This window comes from Stomoxys calcitrans, chromosome 1 (assembly GCF_963082655.1).
Source record: "Stomoxys calcitrans chromosome 1, idStoCalc2.1, whole genome shotgun sequence".
NCBI lineage: Eukaryota > Metazoa > Arthropoda > Insecta > Diptera > Muscidae > Stomoxys > Stomoxys calcitrans.
Window position 1 is genome coordinate 44,392,600 of NC_081552.1, and position 15,395 is coordinate 44,407,994.

General features: G+C 39.0%; 1 protein-coding gene across 1 annotated transcript in view; it reads left to right on the forward strand.

Moving 5' to 3' along the window:
* The first annotated feature begins 6,338 nt into the window (after positions 1–6,338).
* Positions 6,339–15,395, forward strand: part of LOC106093525 (deformed epidermal autoregulatory factor 1) — a 31,013-nt gene continuing 21,956 nt past the window's right edge. Inside the window, exons 1-3 of the mRNA XM_013260585.2 lie at positions 6,339–6,771; positions 7,292–7,985; positions 14,067–14,632. Coding sequence (XP_013116039.1) covers positions 6,655–6,771; positions 7,292–7,985; positions 14,067–14,632 — 1,377 coding nt within the window. The 5' untranslated portion in view covers positions 6,339–6,654. The remainder of the gene's footprint in view (positions 6,772–7,291; positions 7,986–14,066; positions 14,633–15,395) is intronic.

Consider the following 15,395-nt stretch of genomic DNA (forward strand, 5'->3'; position numbering starts at 1 on the left):
GAAACAGCTGCTTAATCTTTAAGGGACCTTCACATTTCTATCAAGAGAGGAGGCCTAGTAATCAGTAACCAGCATTGTTATTCGACTCTTATTTTAACTTTTCGCAAGTTATCGATATGTATTAAGTAAAACGATTAGTAAATGTATCATTTCATTAGTTACCGTGATTATTTTAGTTCAATCCAGTTAAATGTTGTTCTAAATAGAATTCTAGTGCAATGTTGTACTGAATAGAATTTTAATTTGTATCGGTATTTATTATGATAAAACCCATACAAAGATTAGGTCTTATATAAAGTATGTGGAAGGTTCGTAAAGTTTTGATTAGCAACTTAATGGCTTGTAGTATTATGGTCGTTTTTTACCCGTGAAAACACATGTTTTCACTGTAATTTTTTGAAATACTAACAAAATCTCAATGACAACATAATACTTTTGTGAAAATTTCACAAGAATACAAAAGTTTTAGCAGGATATAAGTTTTTTGCACAGAGCATTCTGATTTCTATGGGAGTATACGAACGACTCATGTATTGGGTTGCCCAAAAAGTAATTGCGGATTTTTCATATAGTCGGCGTTGACAAATTTTTTCACAGCTTGTGACTCTGTAATTGTATTCTTTCTTCTGTCAGTTATCAGCTGTTACTTTTAGCTTGCTTTAGAAAAAAAGTGTAAAAAGTATATTTGAATAAAGTTCATTCTAAGTTTTATTAAAAATGCATTTACTTTCTTTTAAAAAATCCGCAATTACTTTTGGGCAACCCAATAATTTTCTTATGCAAAATAATCGGTAAACTTCAAATTGTAGCTGAGTGTTTGTTAGTGATGTTGCTCACATGTATTTACTCTGGATGGTAAAAAATAAAGTGTTTGTGAAATCATAAATAAGAAAATATTTTTTAAATTTTTTAAATATTTTTAAATATAAATAAATACACTCAAAAGAAAAATGTTGGTCCTTCACAACAAGCAACTCAATCAATCAGTACGAAATAATAAGGATTGTGAAAGAAAGTGTTGTGCTTTTGGTCTTGCAATTACAACAACAATATTTGAATAAAAGTGGAAGATGCTGACAGAGGCTTTTTTAAAGTTGTGCTTATTTTACTTAAAATTCTGAAAATTCTACAAAAACAATTTTTTTTACAAATAAATGCTGCATTTGTCTCTTTTTAAATTGCTTTGTGTTTCATTATTTATTAATACGAAGGGTGGGTTTTAGTTGAAATTACAACATACATGGATTTCAGTACGACCCACACCCTAACATTTTGTGTGTACACATGCACGTAAGCAGCTGATAAATTGTTTGATGCCATATTAGTTTTTATATGTAAATGACAACATTTTGTCAAACCACCGAAAGAACGATTTTCGGAAAATTTTCGGCAAAAAAGAACATAGTACCAACCATAATTTTAAAAAGCGGGGTTTTTGTGTTTTATTTATGATAGAAACAGATTACCCCATGGTCTGCAGCTGGATTGTATGATTTATTTCAATATCAAATAAATTTATCGAAGATATGTGAATGAACGGGAGGCACACCGAAAACAGGCTGCAAATATGCTTACATTGAAAACTTACTCTTATGGTAATCAACGATTACTTAGAGTAGCAGTTGGGCACGTGCTACAAATGAAAATACGCTTCGCTACAAATGAAAATACGCTTCGCTACAAATGAAAATACGCTTCGCTACAAATGAAAATACGCTTAAGAGAATATTTTCAACCTAGAAGACATGCCTTTTTGACAAATCCTACAGACAAGTTTAGGTGGTTCCAAACGAAATCGCGATCTAGGAAACCAGTCAAATGTTATTACACAGCAAAAAACACATTTTTTTGGCTAAAGGCTGGTACTATATTCGTTTTCCACAATTGAAAAAAAAAAAAAACATTTTTCACGGTTACTTATGTGAAACAGTACAAAAATCCCAATGAAAACATAATACTTTTATGAAGATTTTTTCATAAGTAAGGGGGGAATGTCCTACTGAATGAAATCATCAAGTTTTTTTTCCTTCAAAATTGTTTATTTAAAAACAGCAATCATGAAAAAATGTCGCGAAAAACTAACATAAAGGGTGATTTTTTTGAGGTTAGGATTTTCATGCATTAGTATTTGACAGATCACGTGGGATTTCAGACATGGTGTCAAAGAAAAAGATGCTCAGTATGCTTTGACATTTCATCATGAATAGACTTACTAACGAGCAACGCTTGCAAATCATTGAATTTTATTACCAAAATCAGTGTTCGGTTCGAAATGTGTTCATTCACCGTTCAGCGATGAGGCTCATTTCTGGTTGAATGGCTACGTAAATAAGCAAAATTGCCGCATTTGGAGTGAAGAGCAACCAGAAGCCGTTCAAGAACTGCCCATGCATCCCGAAAAATGCACTGTTTGGTGTGGTTTGTACGCTGGTGGAATCATTGGACCGTATTTTTTCAAAGATGCTGTTGGACGCAACGTTACGGTGAATGAACACATTTCGAACCGAACACTGATTTTGGTAATAAAATTCAATGATTTGCAAGCGTTGCTCGTTAGTAAGTCTATTCATGATGAAATGTCAAAGCATACTGAGCATCTTTCTCTTTGACACCATGTCTGAAATCCCACGTGATCTGTCAAATACTAATGCATGAAAATCCTAACCTCAAAAAAATCACCCTTTAGTACCAGCCATAATATTTAAAAAACGGGTTTTTTGTGTTCTTTTTATAATAGAAACAGATTATCCTATGGTCTACAGCCGGGCAATATCCGATAAGACCAAATAAACTCAGCGCAAGACATTTTTCTAAAATATTAAAAAAATATTTTCTATTTGATCCGATATTCCACACATAAGCAACTAAACACTGTTATAATGATGAAAATATAAATATAAAACACAGTTGCAAAAGATAAGTAGTAAAACAAAGTTTATTTCTAAAACCACTTTGACATTTCAATTTACGGCATTTGCCACTCAAGGTAGTTTCGTTGAGGGTAGATTTTTGTTGTTGTGGTAATGATGCTACCTCTTAGTTGTAACATTTGTGTGTGTGTATTCACTACTACTTGCACTAAATGTAGTTTCGTTGTACCATGGTGTGTATTAAAGTTAAGAATTAAAACACACAAATAACGAAAAATGGCTCGAACTAAATAGTAACATACTTAAAATCAGAGTTGCAATAATAACTGATTTTGACAGTTAGTGAACTCAATATTTTGTTGTTGGGCAACTTCCCCTACCTATAAATCAGCATATCTTGTGTGCTACTCAAGTGAGTGGCAGTGTAGTACTAAAATAAAATGACTCATAAAGGCCTAAACAGAATGAGTGCGTTGAGGAGCGTCGCGTTGAAAATATCAACACACAAATGTTAAAAAATCAATTCGCAAAAATTAAATAATGTTTAACTTTGACGGCCAAAAGCATAACTTGGAGTGGGGCAACACTGGATGACGCTCTGTTTTAAGCGTAAAAGTTGAACATTTTTTAACTTTTCCGCGTTGCTTTTGTGGATTTGTGTGCAGAGTGGCATCAAAACCAAAGCTCAAAGCGCTCCTTCTGTTTTGGCCTTAAAGCCTAGTACTGATTTTCACAGCGAAAATGCATATTAAATTTTTGCGAAATCCGAAGGACTCTTTTCTTTATCACGACACAAACAACAACAAAGACAACAGCATTGACGCAGAGTTGATTCAGCCCATTTCTTTAGCATTTAATTACATTTGCAATTTAAATTGTGCAAAATTGATCCTGATGCAGCGACATGTCGCTAATATTTTGCTCATAGAACTCAGTACCACTTGTACGGAATGTGTTCGCATTATCTTCGTCTCCATTTTTATACCCACCACCGTAGGATAGGGGGTATATTCATTTAGTTATTCCGTTTGCAACACATCAAAATGTCAATTTCCGATATTTCGGATCGTCGTGAAATTCTAAGACGATTTAGCGATGTCCGTGTGTCTGTCCGTCTATTGTAATCACTCTACAGCCTTCAGAAATTGAGATATTGAGCTGAAATTCGGCACAGTTACGTCTTTTTGATATACGCTGGTTAAGTTCTTGAACGGGCCAAATCTGCCGATAAAGGGTCTAATGCCCATAAATGCTTTATTTTTTATCTGATTTCGCTGAAATTTGATAAATTTGATCTGCCGATAAAGGGTCTAATGGCGATAAATGCTTTATTTTTATCCGATTTCGCTGAAATTTGAAAAGTTGTTTAAGGCCTCCCGATATCCATCCCACATATGGTTCAGATCGGACTATATTTAGATATAGCTGCTATATAGACCGATATGCAGATAAAAGTTCTGAAGCCCATAAAAGCTTTATTTATTAACCGATTTCGAAGAAATTTATTTAAAGTCTCCTGACGTCTGACCTAAATGTGGTTCAGATCGGACTATATTTAGATATAGCTGCCATATAGACCGATCTGTCGGTAAAGCTTTATTTATTACCCGATTTCGAAATTTAAAACAGTGAGTAGTTTTAGGGCTCCAACATCCGACCTAAATATGGTTCTGATCGAACTATATTTAGAAATAGCTGCCATAAGACCGATCTGCCGTTTGAGGTTCTGGAACTCATAATAGCTTTATATATTACCCGATTTCGCTGAAATTTGAAACAGTCAGTTGTTTTGAGCCTCCTGCCACCTGACTTAAATATAGTAAATATTTGAATGTATTTAGACGAAGCTGTCATAGAGTCCGATATGCCGATTAAGGGTCTGAAACTCATAAAAGCTTTATTTAATTCCCGATTTCGTTGAAATTTGAAATAGTGAGTAGGTTTAAGCCTTCCGACATCCGACCCACATATGAGTCAGATCAGACTATATAGATATAGCTGTCATATAGTCCGATCTCCCAATTTAGGGTCTTAATCCCATAAAAAGCAAATTTATTGACTGAAAATTTTACTATTATATGTGTTTTCTGGACCTGAATAAAATATGATCTAGACCAGCCCCTATTAAGATATAACTACGGATATAGTAGTGGAGTTATAATAAAATAGGATGATTATTATATCCCTGTAGGTGCCATATAGAACCTTCTCTCGATTGAAAATCTTGGCCCTATAAAAAAGGCATTTATTATCCGATTTCGTCGCAATTTGACGCAGTGACTTATGCTGGCTTTTCGACATCCGTGTCCTATATGGTTCAGATCGGTTAATACTTGGATTTAGCGGCCAAAAAGACCCATATTTTGTTTTACAAAATTGAACAGTGACTTACATTTATTAGAACACCCAATGTCGGTGCCGAATTTGGGTCCATAAGCTATCCAATTTTCACCGGATTGTGACGAAAGGGAGTTTACATATATACCCGAGTTTTGACAGATATTCGTGTGAAAAGTCGAAGTCAGTACTTAAGGGTTGGTATTTTAGTCTGCTTTCGGAATAGTCGCGGAAATTTTTAATTGTTCCGCGGGCGGAACAGCAACGAATTATTGAAATCAATGAAACATACATAACCGATGCCGGCAATGGTTATAAGTGTTGCCACTTTGATTTGATTTGTTTGCCATTTTCCTCACATAAGCAGAGAAGTACTTTTTCCGCCCATGGCGAAACAATTAAAGGTGGTCTAATTTGTACAACAACCTCAAATCATATGGTGCATCCACCATCTTGTCATCAAGCTGATCGACGTTTTGCCAACACACATAAAGAAATTTGTGTGCGTGTGTGTATACTTGTGTGTACATGAGCTGAGAATATGCGAGAAAGAAGATAACAACAAAGAGAATGCAAACAAAAATCTGTCAACTCAATACCGTCAAACCTGGCCGGCTGTTAGCAGCTGTTCGCGTGAGACCACCTTATCAAATCCGCCTTGACCTTAAGTGTAAATGTGACGCATACCCTCTTATTTCACCAATACTTGCTGTGTTTTATATTAGTGCTATTCAGTACAAGTCATATGTTCTGCATAGAATATCAGCGCAAAATTGCAGTGGTAAGTTATCGATATCATCTAAGAACAGATAATAAGAACCGATTAATAGTGATTTGCTCTACATAGTACTAAAATAAAACAGCAATTATTACAAGGACCACGCATCAGTGAAGTCCCCATTATGTAGCTGCTAAAAAGTGGCAGCATTTGGAATTGCATCTGACAACCCACATTTTAACTGTCACACACATGTTTGAAAATCGCCAAATGGCGATGACTCGATATTATAATCGAATGTTCAATTTTTTGAACTCTTCAACCACTGCAAATCGGCTTTGACTTTTCGACCATTTCACACAAAAAGTCGATTAGTTGAAAATCGACTTTTATATTCCTAGTTTGACAGTTGTTATATTTTGTACTGTGTATCGTATCACAAATCTTATTATTTTTTATTTATACGAAAAATGTGATTTATTGTTAATGAAAAGCGCAGCAAAGGGAAATAATCCAATTAATATAAAGTTTGGTAAATTAGTTAATAAGCGGAAAGTGTATGCGTTCAGTGAATCGTTGGGAAAACCGCCTAAAATATTTTTACACGGCAAAAATTAGGAAGAAAATCTTGATCTTGTGTAGTTATTTTGTGTGTGCAAGCAAAAAACGAATAAGAGCAAAGCAGACACTGGCAAAAACTCAAAAAACAGCTCCATAGTAGTGTAAACTATGGAACAGGACTCGATGCATCTGAGCAGAATACGTGATGTTAAAGAATTAGCTGTGCTCAGCGATGAGGCGCGTGATGTTAAAGAAGAAGTTATACTCGAGAGTTCCGGCCATCAGGTGCGTACGCGAAAAACAACACGGACCTCAAGCAAGCAAGCGAGAGAAAAACAAATACAGAAAAGTCAGAAAGCAAGCAAGTGGAAGAAGCGGGCTAGTGTGGTCAAATTCCACAATTATTATTGGCTCTGGCCACCATATAAATAATATATGATGGTTAGTATGGGGGAATGGCAGGAAATTATTTTTGCCACCAGGTTGATCACCCACTTGAACGACCGCCTGCTGGCCCGCTCTTGCCCTGCATTGTACTGTGAAAATTGTGTATATATTTTTTGGGCTTTCGACATGTGTGTTGTTTTTTCCTTCCAAAATTATTGCAAATAATCGCATCTAATTAACTTTGTGTACATTTTCTAATTGGTTTTTGTTTTGTTTTTTTCCAATTCTGCATACGCGCTTTTCTTCAAACTACAATGTGTATGCATGCCTTCATATGGATGTGTTTGTTGATGGTGAATGGAACCATATCGCCCATAACGCCACATGGCCATAATGTTCATGGATAAATACCCTGTAGCTGGAAACTAAAGTACATATGGTTACATCGTCAAATGAGAATAGTGGCGGAAGTGGTGGTGGTGTTGTTTCGGTGCCCGTTTCCCTGCCAATTGGTTCCATGATTGCCGGAACGGCTTTCAATGTCATAACTCCCGATCATTTACCGCATTTCAAACAGATGCTGTGCGTCGACAACAATGGCTACATCTCCAGTGGTACAGTGGTGGGCAATGTTGGTGGTGATCTAAAGACCATTGTCATACATCAACAGCAACAGAGTGATAATACCGGAGTGGGTGGCACAGCAATGGGCCTCAATCATGATGGTTCGGGCAGCAATAACAGCCATGACAGCACCGTTACCGGCGATCAATTAGTTCATGGCGGTCCCGGTTCGGGTTGTGGCTCCGGATCGGGTGTCAGTTGGCCCGAAACATCGCAAATGGAAGTGTTTCCCATACGGTGCAAGACCACCAGCGCAGAATTGTATCGCAGCAAATTGGGTTCGGGTGGCCGGGGTCGCTGTGTTAAGTACAAAGATAAATGGTTGACGCCGAGCGAATTTGAGCAGACCTGTGGCCGTGGCTCAAGCAAAGATTGGAAACGTTCCATTAAATATGGTGGCAAATCACTGCAGTCACTTATTGACGAGGGCACACTGACACCGCACGCAACAAATTGCAGTTGTACTGTCTGCTGTGATGATGAAGCTGGTAAGTAGGCTATTAAGGAAGTAACGAATTGAAGCGATATAAAAAATCACAAAAATTAATTTGGAAGAAATTGTTGAATGATTGAATTTTAGATAATTTGGTTTACTAATGAATTTTAGTGCTTTTTATTTATAGGAATTTGTACTATGTGCTTCCTTTTTACATATTTTAATAATGGGAAAAAATTAATAAACATCGAAAAGCGCTGACTTTACGCTTTGGGTCTGTATTTCATTATTGATGTCATCACAGTGGCGGCATTATACAATGAATTAAAGCTTGAATTGTTCGGTGCATTCCTCCTGAGGCTCCTGCATCGAAGTCATCCCCAGTGCCATTAGGTCAGCGAAGACCTACGCCTTAAGAACGCAGCAGTCATATAGGTTGCAAAAAAACTTGGTTTTTTTGTCAGAGGTCTTGATGGCTTTGTAGGCCCTGAATCAGATTTTGAGATGTGAGCCACTGCCATGTTTGAGAGTCAGGCGGCCGAACGGCTCTGGCCTTAGGCAATGTGAGGTGGAGACTTGTTGAGAAATACAATGATCATCTCCATATCATGTGGTGTGGCGTGTAATGAAGTTGTGAAAAACATTTACAATTTTTTTTTGTGATTGACACTGTGCTTTTTTACCCCTACCTGCAAAAAATATTCTACCTTCTCCGATATTATTGAGATGGATCTTCAGGCAACTTACTTTGCAGTAAGGAACTTACAGATATCAGCTGCCTCACTGTTCATTACATGGAGAGCGAAAGTACAGAAGCTGATAAATATGAGATTTTGGTAAGCTCCAGATTTTCCTTGCGCGACCGTGTAACAATAAAGCAGCCGGAAACGCAACTCAGTCCTCAATGAAGAAGCCAAAATCTTTCTGTGGTCTTTGATTTATCCGTTTTATATGAACTACAAGATGCCAATACCAGAGTTCCGTCAATTCAAGACTGTGCCGTTGACAACAGTATTTATCACTCGAAGCTCTTGGATAGGACACTCTCAGTTCCAAGCACCGATTTGTGTGGTGTTCATCGTCTTTACGAGAAGCTCAGCCGGGAGCGTCAACAGGTTGCGGATAGTGGATGCTTCGGTTTCAACCCTGGCTGGAGGGCCGTGTTTGCGATGTTCCCAAATAGTTTGGCATTGCTGACCGTGTCGAATGCTTTGGCTGCCACGAGGATCGTCCTTTCACATGGCCTGGGCTGATTGAAGCTATGGCAATTGTGTGCGGTGATGGCATGCATAGCAGTTGTTGTGCTATGCAGTCATTGAAATCCATGTTGATGCTCGCCGAATGGAAATTCTTCAACAAGGGTCGGGAGGAGTAGTCCCTCAAGCGTCTTGGCTGCTGTTGAGAGGAGGGAGATCGGTCGGTGCGACCCCCCCTGTTCGTGCCCTTTCCAGGCTTCAGTAGCGGGTTCACTCTGCCCATCTTCCAGAGATCGGGTACTATAATAATGGTCAAAGACAGACTGAGGACAGTTATAAGGTACACGACTCCAGTTAGGACCAGATTCTGCATCATCAGTGTAGAGATTTCGTCGGGCCCAACGCCTTGGATGATTTGGCGCCATGGATGACATTCGTAACTTTGCCCACGGTAAATTGTGATGGCTGTCCATCGGCTCGGAGACCATGGATACGGCGAATGGCTCTCCTCCTTACCCTGTCACTCTCGGGATGCACAATAAATTGACGGTTGAACAACCTGGCTCATATCTTCGGATCAGTCACGGTTAATTCGCCAAAAGTGACTGAGGTCCTGTCATTCCGTCTACCGGGTTTTGAGAATGACTTAACAGTAGACCACAGCTTGCCTAAACCGGTGACTAAGTTAAATTGCTCCAAGTGTTCCAGCCAAAAATTCCGCTTATGTTCGTTGACTACCCTGTTTATTTTCAGATTCTGCTCGCTGATTCTGGGGTTAGTAGGGTCCATTCAACGAATTCAACGGGAAATTGGATCGCACTTGGGTTCGACCGGCTTGTATAAAGCGAGCGGTTGCTGCTTTAATGCTGTCTCGGAATATCCTCTCGGCAACTAGCACATCAGGAGATCAGGGGTGCAATGGAAATGTCTGGCGAGCTGCTGCACCTCATCGTAATCTTTGTGGGGTCATCCTCATTCACCGTGCAAAACGAGGAGCCTTAAATCTGCTCTTCCACGCTGGTCGTTACCTAGGGGAGAATGCCCGGAAATGTTATGTGCATTACAGTCCACAAAACCAGACGATTATGGCCATATAGTAACCCACTTATGTCGGGGTTGTAAGTTTGGCGATTAATTGAGACACAGCTACCAACCGCCGATATGTGCACGTTGTATAGCTCTATCTCGGCAGTACCGGACCTGACTGCTATCTCCATGTACTCCATGTAGGGGCACGGAATGGTGTATTACGCTGGGACCAATATATCCTTCCGACTCATAAAATCCACAATCTCATCGATCTTGCCACGGAGACGGTTGCAGTTTACGATGGTCTCTAGTGGTGCTAAAGTGGTAGAAAGAAACTAGTTCAAAAAAAATCCCATCATATAAGGTCATGATTGGGGGAAAAGCAAACAAATTTTTTTCTCAAAATTCTTAAGAGTGAGATTTCTATAAACAGTTTTACTTTCTTGTTGCATTTGATGGTTTCTATATTGGAAAGTGGCTGGCTATAAGGTATTACTTTTGATAACAGGTGCGATTTTATGTCAAAGACATTAAAATCCACTTTTCTTCGTTAAATGGTTGTTGTTGTTGTACCCACATTTACATGTGGAGGTGGCGATCCTCGTCAAGTTCCTGTAAGCAAGCTCGTTTAGAGTGGCCATTGGTTATTTAAACCCGCCAATAACTCGCCTTGTCATATTGAGCATCATAGGTACTCAGTATTTGTGCAAGAGCCGTTGCCGCCCGGCCTCTCACTGAGACTCTTCGTTCTACACCACTGATTGTCCGCGACTGCCATTGCAGCTACTTCGTATGGAGCATTCCACTATCCGCAACCTGTAGGCGAGCCCTGTAGCTCACAGCTAAGCTTTTCGTGGCAACAATGAGCACCACACAGGCTGGAATATTGAGGTCTGATCTGTGTTGTGCTCACAGCTATCCCATGCCAAGCCGTCAGATCCGTTATCATCTTTTATTATTGCCATTGGCCTTATATTGTTGCTGCTCATTTGTTTTACTGACTCGTAGACACTACACATGTTGCCAATATTAGTCGCATTTTCGGCTTGCTAAAATATATTCGCTTATCTCTGCGAACGAGGCGCTTGACCAGCCTCAATAGTTTTTGGGATCGTCGAGCAATGCCTATGATGAAGGCGGCCGTCTCCGTACATGCTGCTGTTATGTCGGCCCATGAATGGGTGTTATTTTGCAGCTTCTCCGTTTCGGGGTCTTTTAGGTTTAAGAGGTTGAACTTTGTGCTATTTCTTTGGCGACAGTTGGGCGTAGACGTGGAGTGGCCACTAAGAGCATGTGGTCACTATCGATGTCGGCTCCTCTCAAAAAGAGTTTGCTGATAAGTACGTGGTCGATTCGATCACGGGTGTTTCCATCTGGTGATTCCCAAGTATATTTGTGTATATTTTTATGGAGGAATTTTGTGCCTCCAATAAAGAGCCGGTTTCTTGCGCAGAAGAAAGCCTTTGTCATTCCTAGTATCGCCAAGTCCTTGCATTCCCATGGTTGATTGTAGGTTATTGCCCACCTTGGCATTAAAATTTCCCATAAAAAGTTTGTTGTCTCCTTTTGGTCCCTGAGTCGAGTTGGGAATAGAAATGATCCTTTGTTTCGTCGTCATCGGGTTCGGTTGGCGCGTAGTATTGTACAATGGATATTTTGAGGAATTTTGAATTTAATCTTGCCGTCATGATGCGTTCAGATATATCATTGTATGATAGAAGAGCTCGCTTTACTTTCGGCGACAGTAAAAGACCGACCCATTTATTTGGTGGATTTCATTGCCTGATAAAATTAAGTATTAGCCATGGGCCATCGTACTTCACTTAAAGCGAGGATGTTTACGTTTTAGTTTGACATCTCGTTCAGGACTTGGTAAAGTCTCGATGCCTCTGAGAGAGTTCTGACGTTCCATGTTCAAATCATTAACGGTGTTGTGAATCCATAGGTCGTCATCGGGGGGTTATCCGTTACATTATTTCTTGTTTATGTTTTTGTAATCCTGCCTAGTACTGGGGCTGCGGTACCCGTCATATCTGATGATGGGAGAAGTAGCATGGAACTCCACAAGGGGGATAATAGTCATCACACCGAAATTCCAGCTTCAGTGATGAATGAAACGAGTTCTTGGTATAAATCAATGCTCTTCGTCTTCAAAATACTTCCATAATCAACATGGAAATCAAACAAATTATAATCTGGTCGCAGATTATTAAACTTGGCATGGTGTGTAGAGTCAGATGATGAGAGAAGTAGCATGGAAATCCACAAGGGGGATAATAGTCATCCGAAATTCCAGCTTTAGTGATGAATGAAACGAGTTCTTGGTATAAATCAATGCTCTTCGTTTTCAAAATGCTTCCAGAATCAACATGGAAATCAAACAAATTATAATCTCGTCGCAGATTATAAAACTTGGCATGGTGTGTAATGTCAGGTTGGAAACCTGACTCTACACCTGTCACAAATCGGTGTGGAGATGGCACCAATCCTTTTTAAATAATATTTTTCTGGGGTATGTTCAGTGTAGAGCCTGTTAAAAATTCTTCATCCTGGACTATTCAAGCTTACTGCGAAACAAAGAAGCAACATAATCATCCGCCTTTTCCTTCGCCAGAACCTTACAAGCCGCAAGGCTATCTGTGAAAAAAAAAACACATTTCTCGTGCCCATTCTCAATGGCAATTTGCAATGCTTTGTATAAGGCCCAAACCTCCCATACATGGAAGAGACTCTAAAATTCAGTTTGAAATAAAATTTGTACCCTAAGATAGGTACAAACACACCACATCCAGTTGTGTGGCAAAAATCATAAAACCACAATCTTTATATATCAAAAATTCTCTGTTGTCGACCTGACGAATAACTTCCGTAGGAGTACACTTTTTTTGTTGACACTAATGGGTTAAGTTTGACTGAGATCTTTTTAGAGGCAACTAGTTGAGAGATGTGCTCTACACGGTCAAACAAGTCTTTTAATTCATAATAAATAAGGCTGTAGCTAGACTTCATCCTAGGGTTGTCTGCCACAATATCATGCAAAATGCAAATTTTGCCTATGAACATTCCACTAAGGAACAGGGGCAAACTTCTCACATATCAATGAGTGCAGTCCGATTCAAGTTTTAAACTCAATGATAAGGGGCCTCCTTTTTATAGCCGAGTCCGAACGGCGTGCCGCAGTGTGACACCTCTTTCGAGAGAAGTTTTACATGGCATAGTACCTCACAAATGTTGCCAGCATTAGGAGGGGAAAACCACCGTTGAAAATTTTTTCTGATGGTCTCGCCAGGATTCGAACCCAGGCGTTCAGCGTCATAGGCGGACATGCTAACGTCTGCGCTACGGTGGCCTCCGCTACAATATCATAGAGATCATAATTATACATATGAATCCTAAGAAGCTCATTAGCCGTCAGAAACGCAGCCCTCTACTCAGCAGGTAGCTCATAAGCCAGGGCGTAGATGTTGTGTATAGGTGTAGATCTAGTTACTCCTAGACAGCTCACCATACCATTCTGTACGCTTTCAATCCTTTTATTCACATAGTGAGGGGAATGCGCTGTGGTTGTTCTCGAGTACTCCAATGTTGACCGCACAAGACTTCTGTAAACATTTAAGAAGAATTTGGAACATCATTAGCTTCAGAATCGTATTAATCCTTCATTGTTAAGAAGCAAGAAATTTGTCTGCGAAGTAACGGCATCTTTCTCAACTTTTCCACCGTTTGACCATTAATAACCAGATAAATCTTTTTGTTGCTGCACTTGGCAAAATACATGGTATGACATTTTCCAGGATTGAAGGACAAGTTCAACTACCGACATTTGATCAAAAAACTTGTAGCTTTTCTTTTTAAATTAAATGTTTTTTTAATTCAGTGTTTTTTTTCTCCCTTACTCTTTATTTCAGCATCGGGTCCCGTACGTCTATTTACACCGTACAAACGCCGAAAGCGAAATCAAGGTGAAGATGGTGATATGGGTCCGAAACGTAAACGTAATACACACAATAATAATGTTGTCAACAATACAGAGCCACCGCCACAGGCAACCGTGGTCGACGATAATAATATGTTTTTAACCGAAGATAATATTACCTCCAAGGATGAACCATGGCCAACACTTAATGATAGCCTTGATACATCAACAGAATTGGTTGATCAAACACAAATTGGCAATCCATACGATAGGGAAACATTTGTGGTCAACATCAACGATCCGGGGTCAATTGCATTGTTAGATAATAGTCAAACAATGAAAACATTAGAGAATGTTTACTGCACAATGGTGAAAGCCACCAATGATTTTAAGCGTATTCTGACGGATCTAAAGAATACCTATGATCGCAAAATCGAAATATTACAAAAGGAACGTGATGCTGCCGTGGCAGCGATGCGTGTTCAAGTGCATGCAGATCTAGATGATCCGAATATATCGGGTTCATTACATGGCAACGAATTGATATCAGCTAAAAAGGTGAGAATATTAAGAAAAAAAATATTTAAATTATATTCCAGGTTATTTTTAATATTTAAGTGATTTTGGTAAAAATGTACTCCACGGGTACAACATAAAACCATTTCGACACACTCTACTTTTTTATGATGCTGCCAATATTTTATAAAATATCAAAATCAAAAAAAAAAAAAAATACTGTAGGACTCCACAATCGACATGACATGATTCTTTTTATTCAAATGGGGTGGAAAAAATGAAGCATAAAAAATCGTTTCGTAAATTATTGCAAAGACATACAAATCTTACTATTAGTATTACCCACGTTTTGTTACGGAACCTCAAATCAAATCCAATATCTCAACACTTCGGATATTAAAATAATAAAATTTGGCCCTCAATAGCCACTGTGGCCAAAGCAATTGTCTGTATCGCATGCCACATAAAAACAAAGTTAGCTAGAAACACACGCACAAATACAATAGGGCGAGAGCAAGCAGAGGAATGCGATATCAATTTTTGTTGATCGTTGTTTTTTTCACTTGTTCTTTTATTTTTTAATAAGAATTGCGTCCGTCTGTTCAAAAGTGACAGACTTACTTCCGCTTTTCCCTTTACCCAAGTCGTTGAGATTCGTAAGCGTCAACAACGATATAAGATGTGCCATTCGCTGCATGCCTACCATGTGCACTTATTTTTATGGTGGCTTGCTGCTGTTCGGGCTCCCTTGGCTAGTTCACGAAGTGGCGCTACGAAATAACTCCCCAAAACTGAAAAAGAAAGT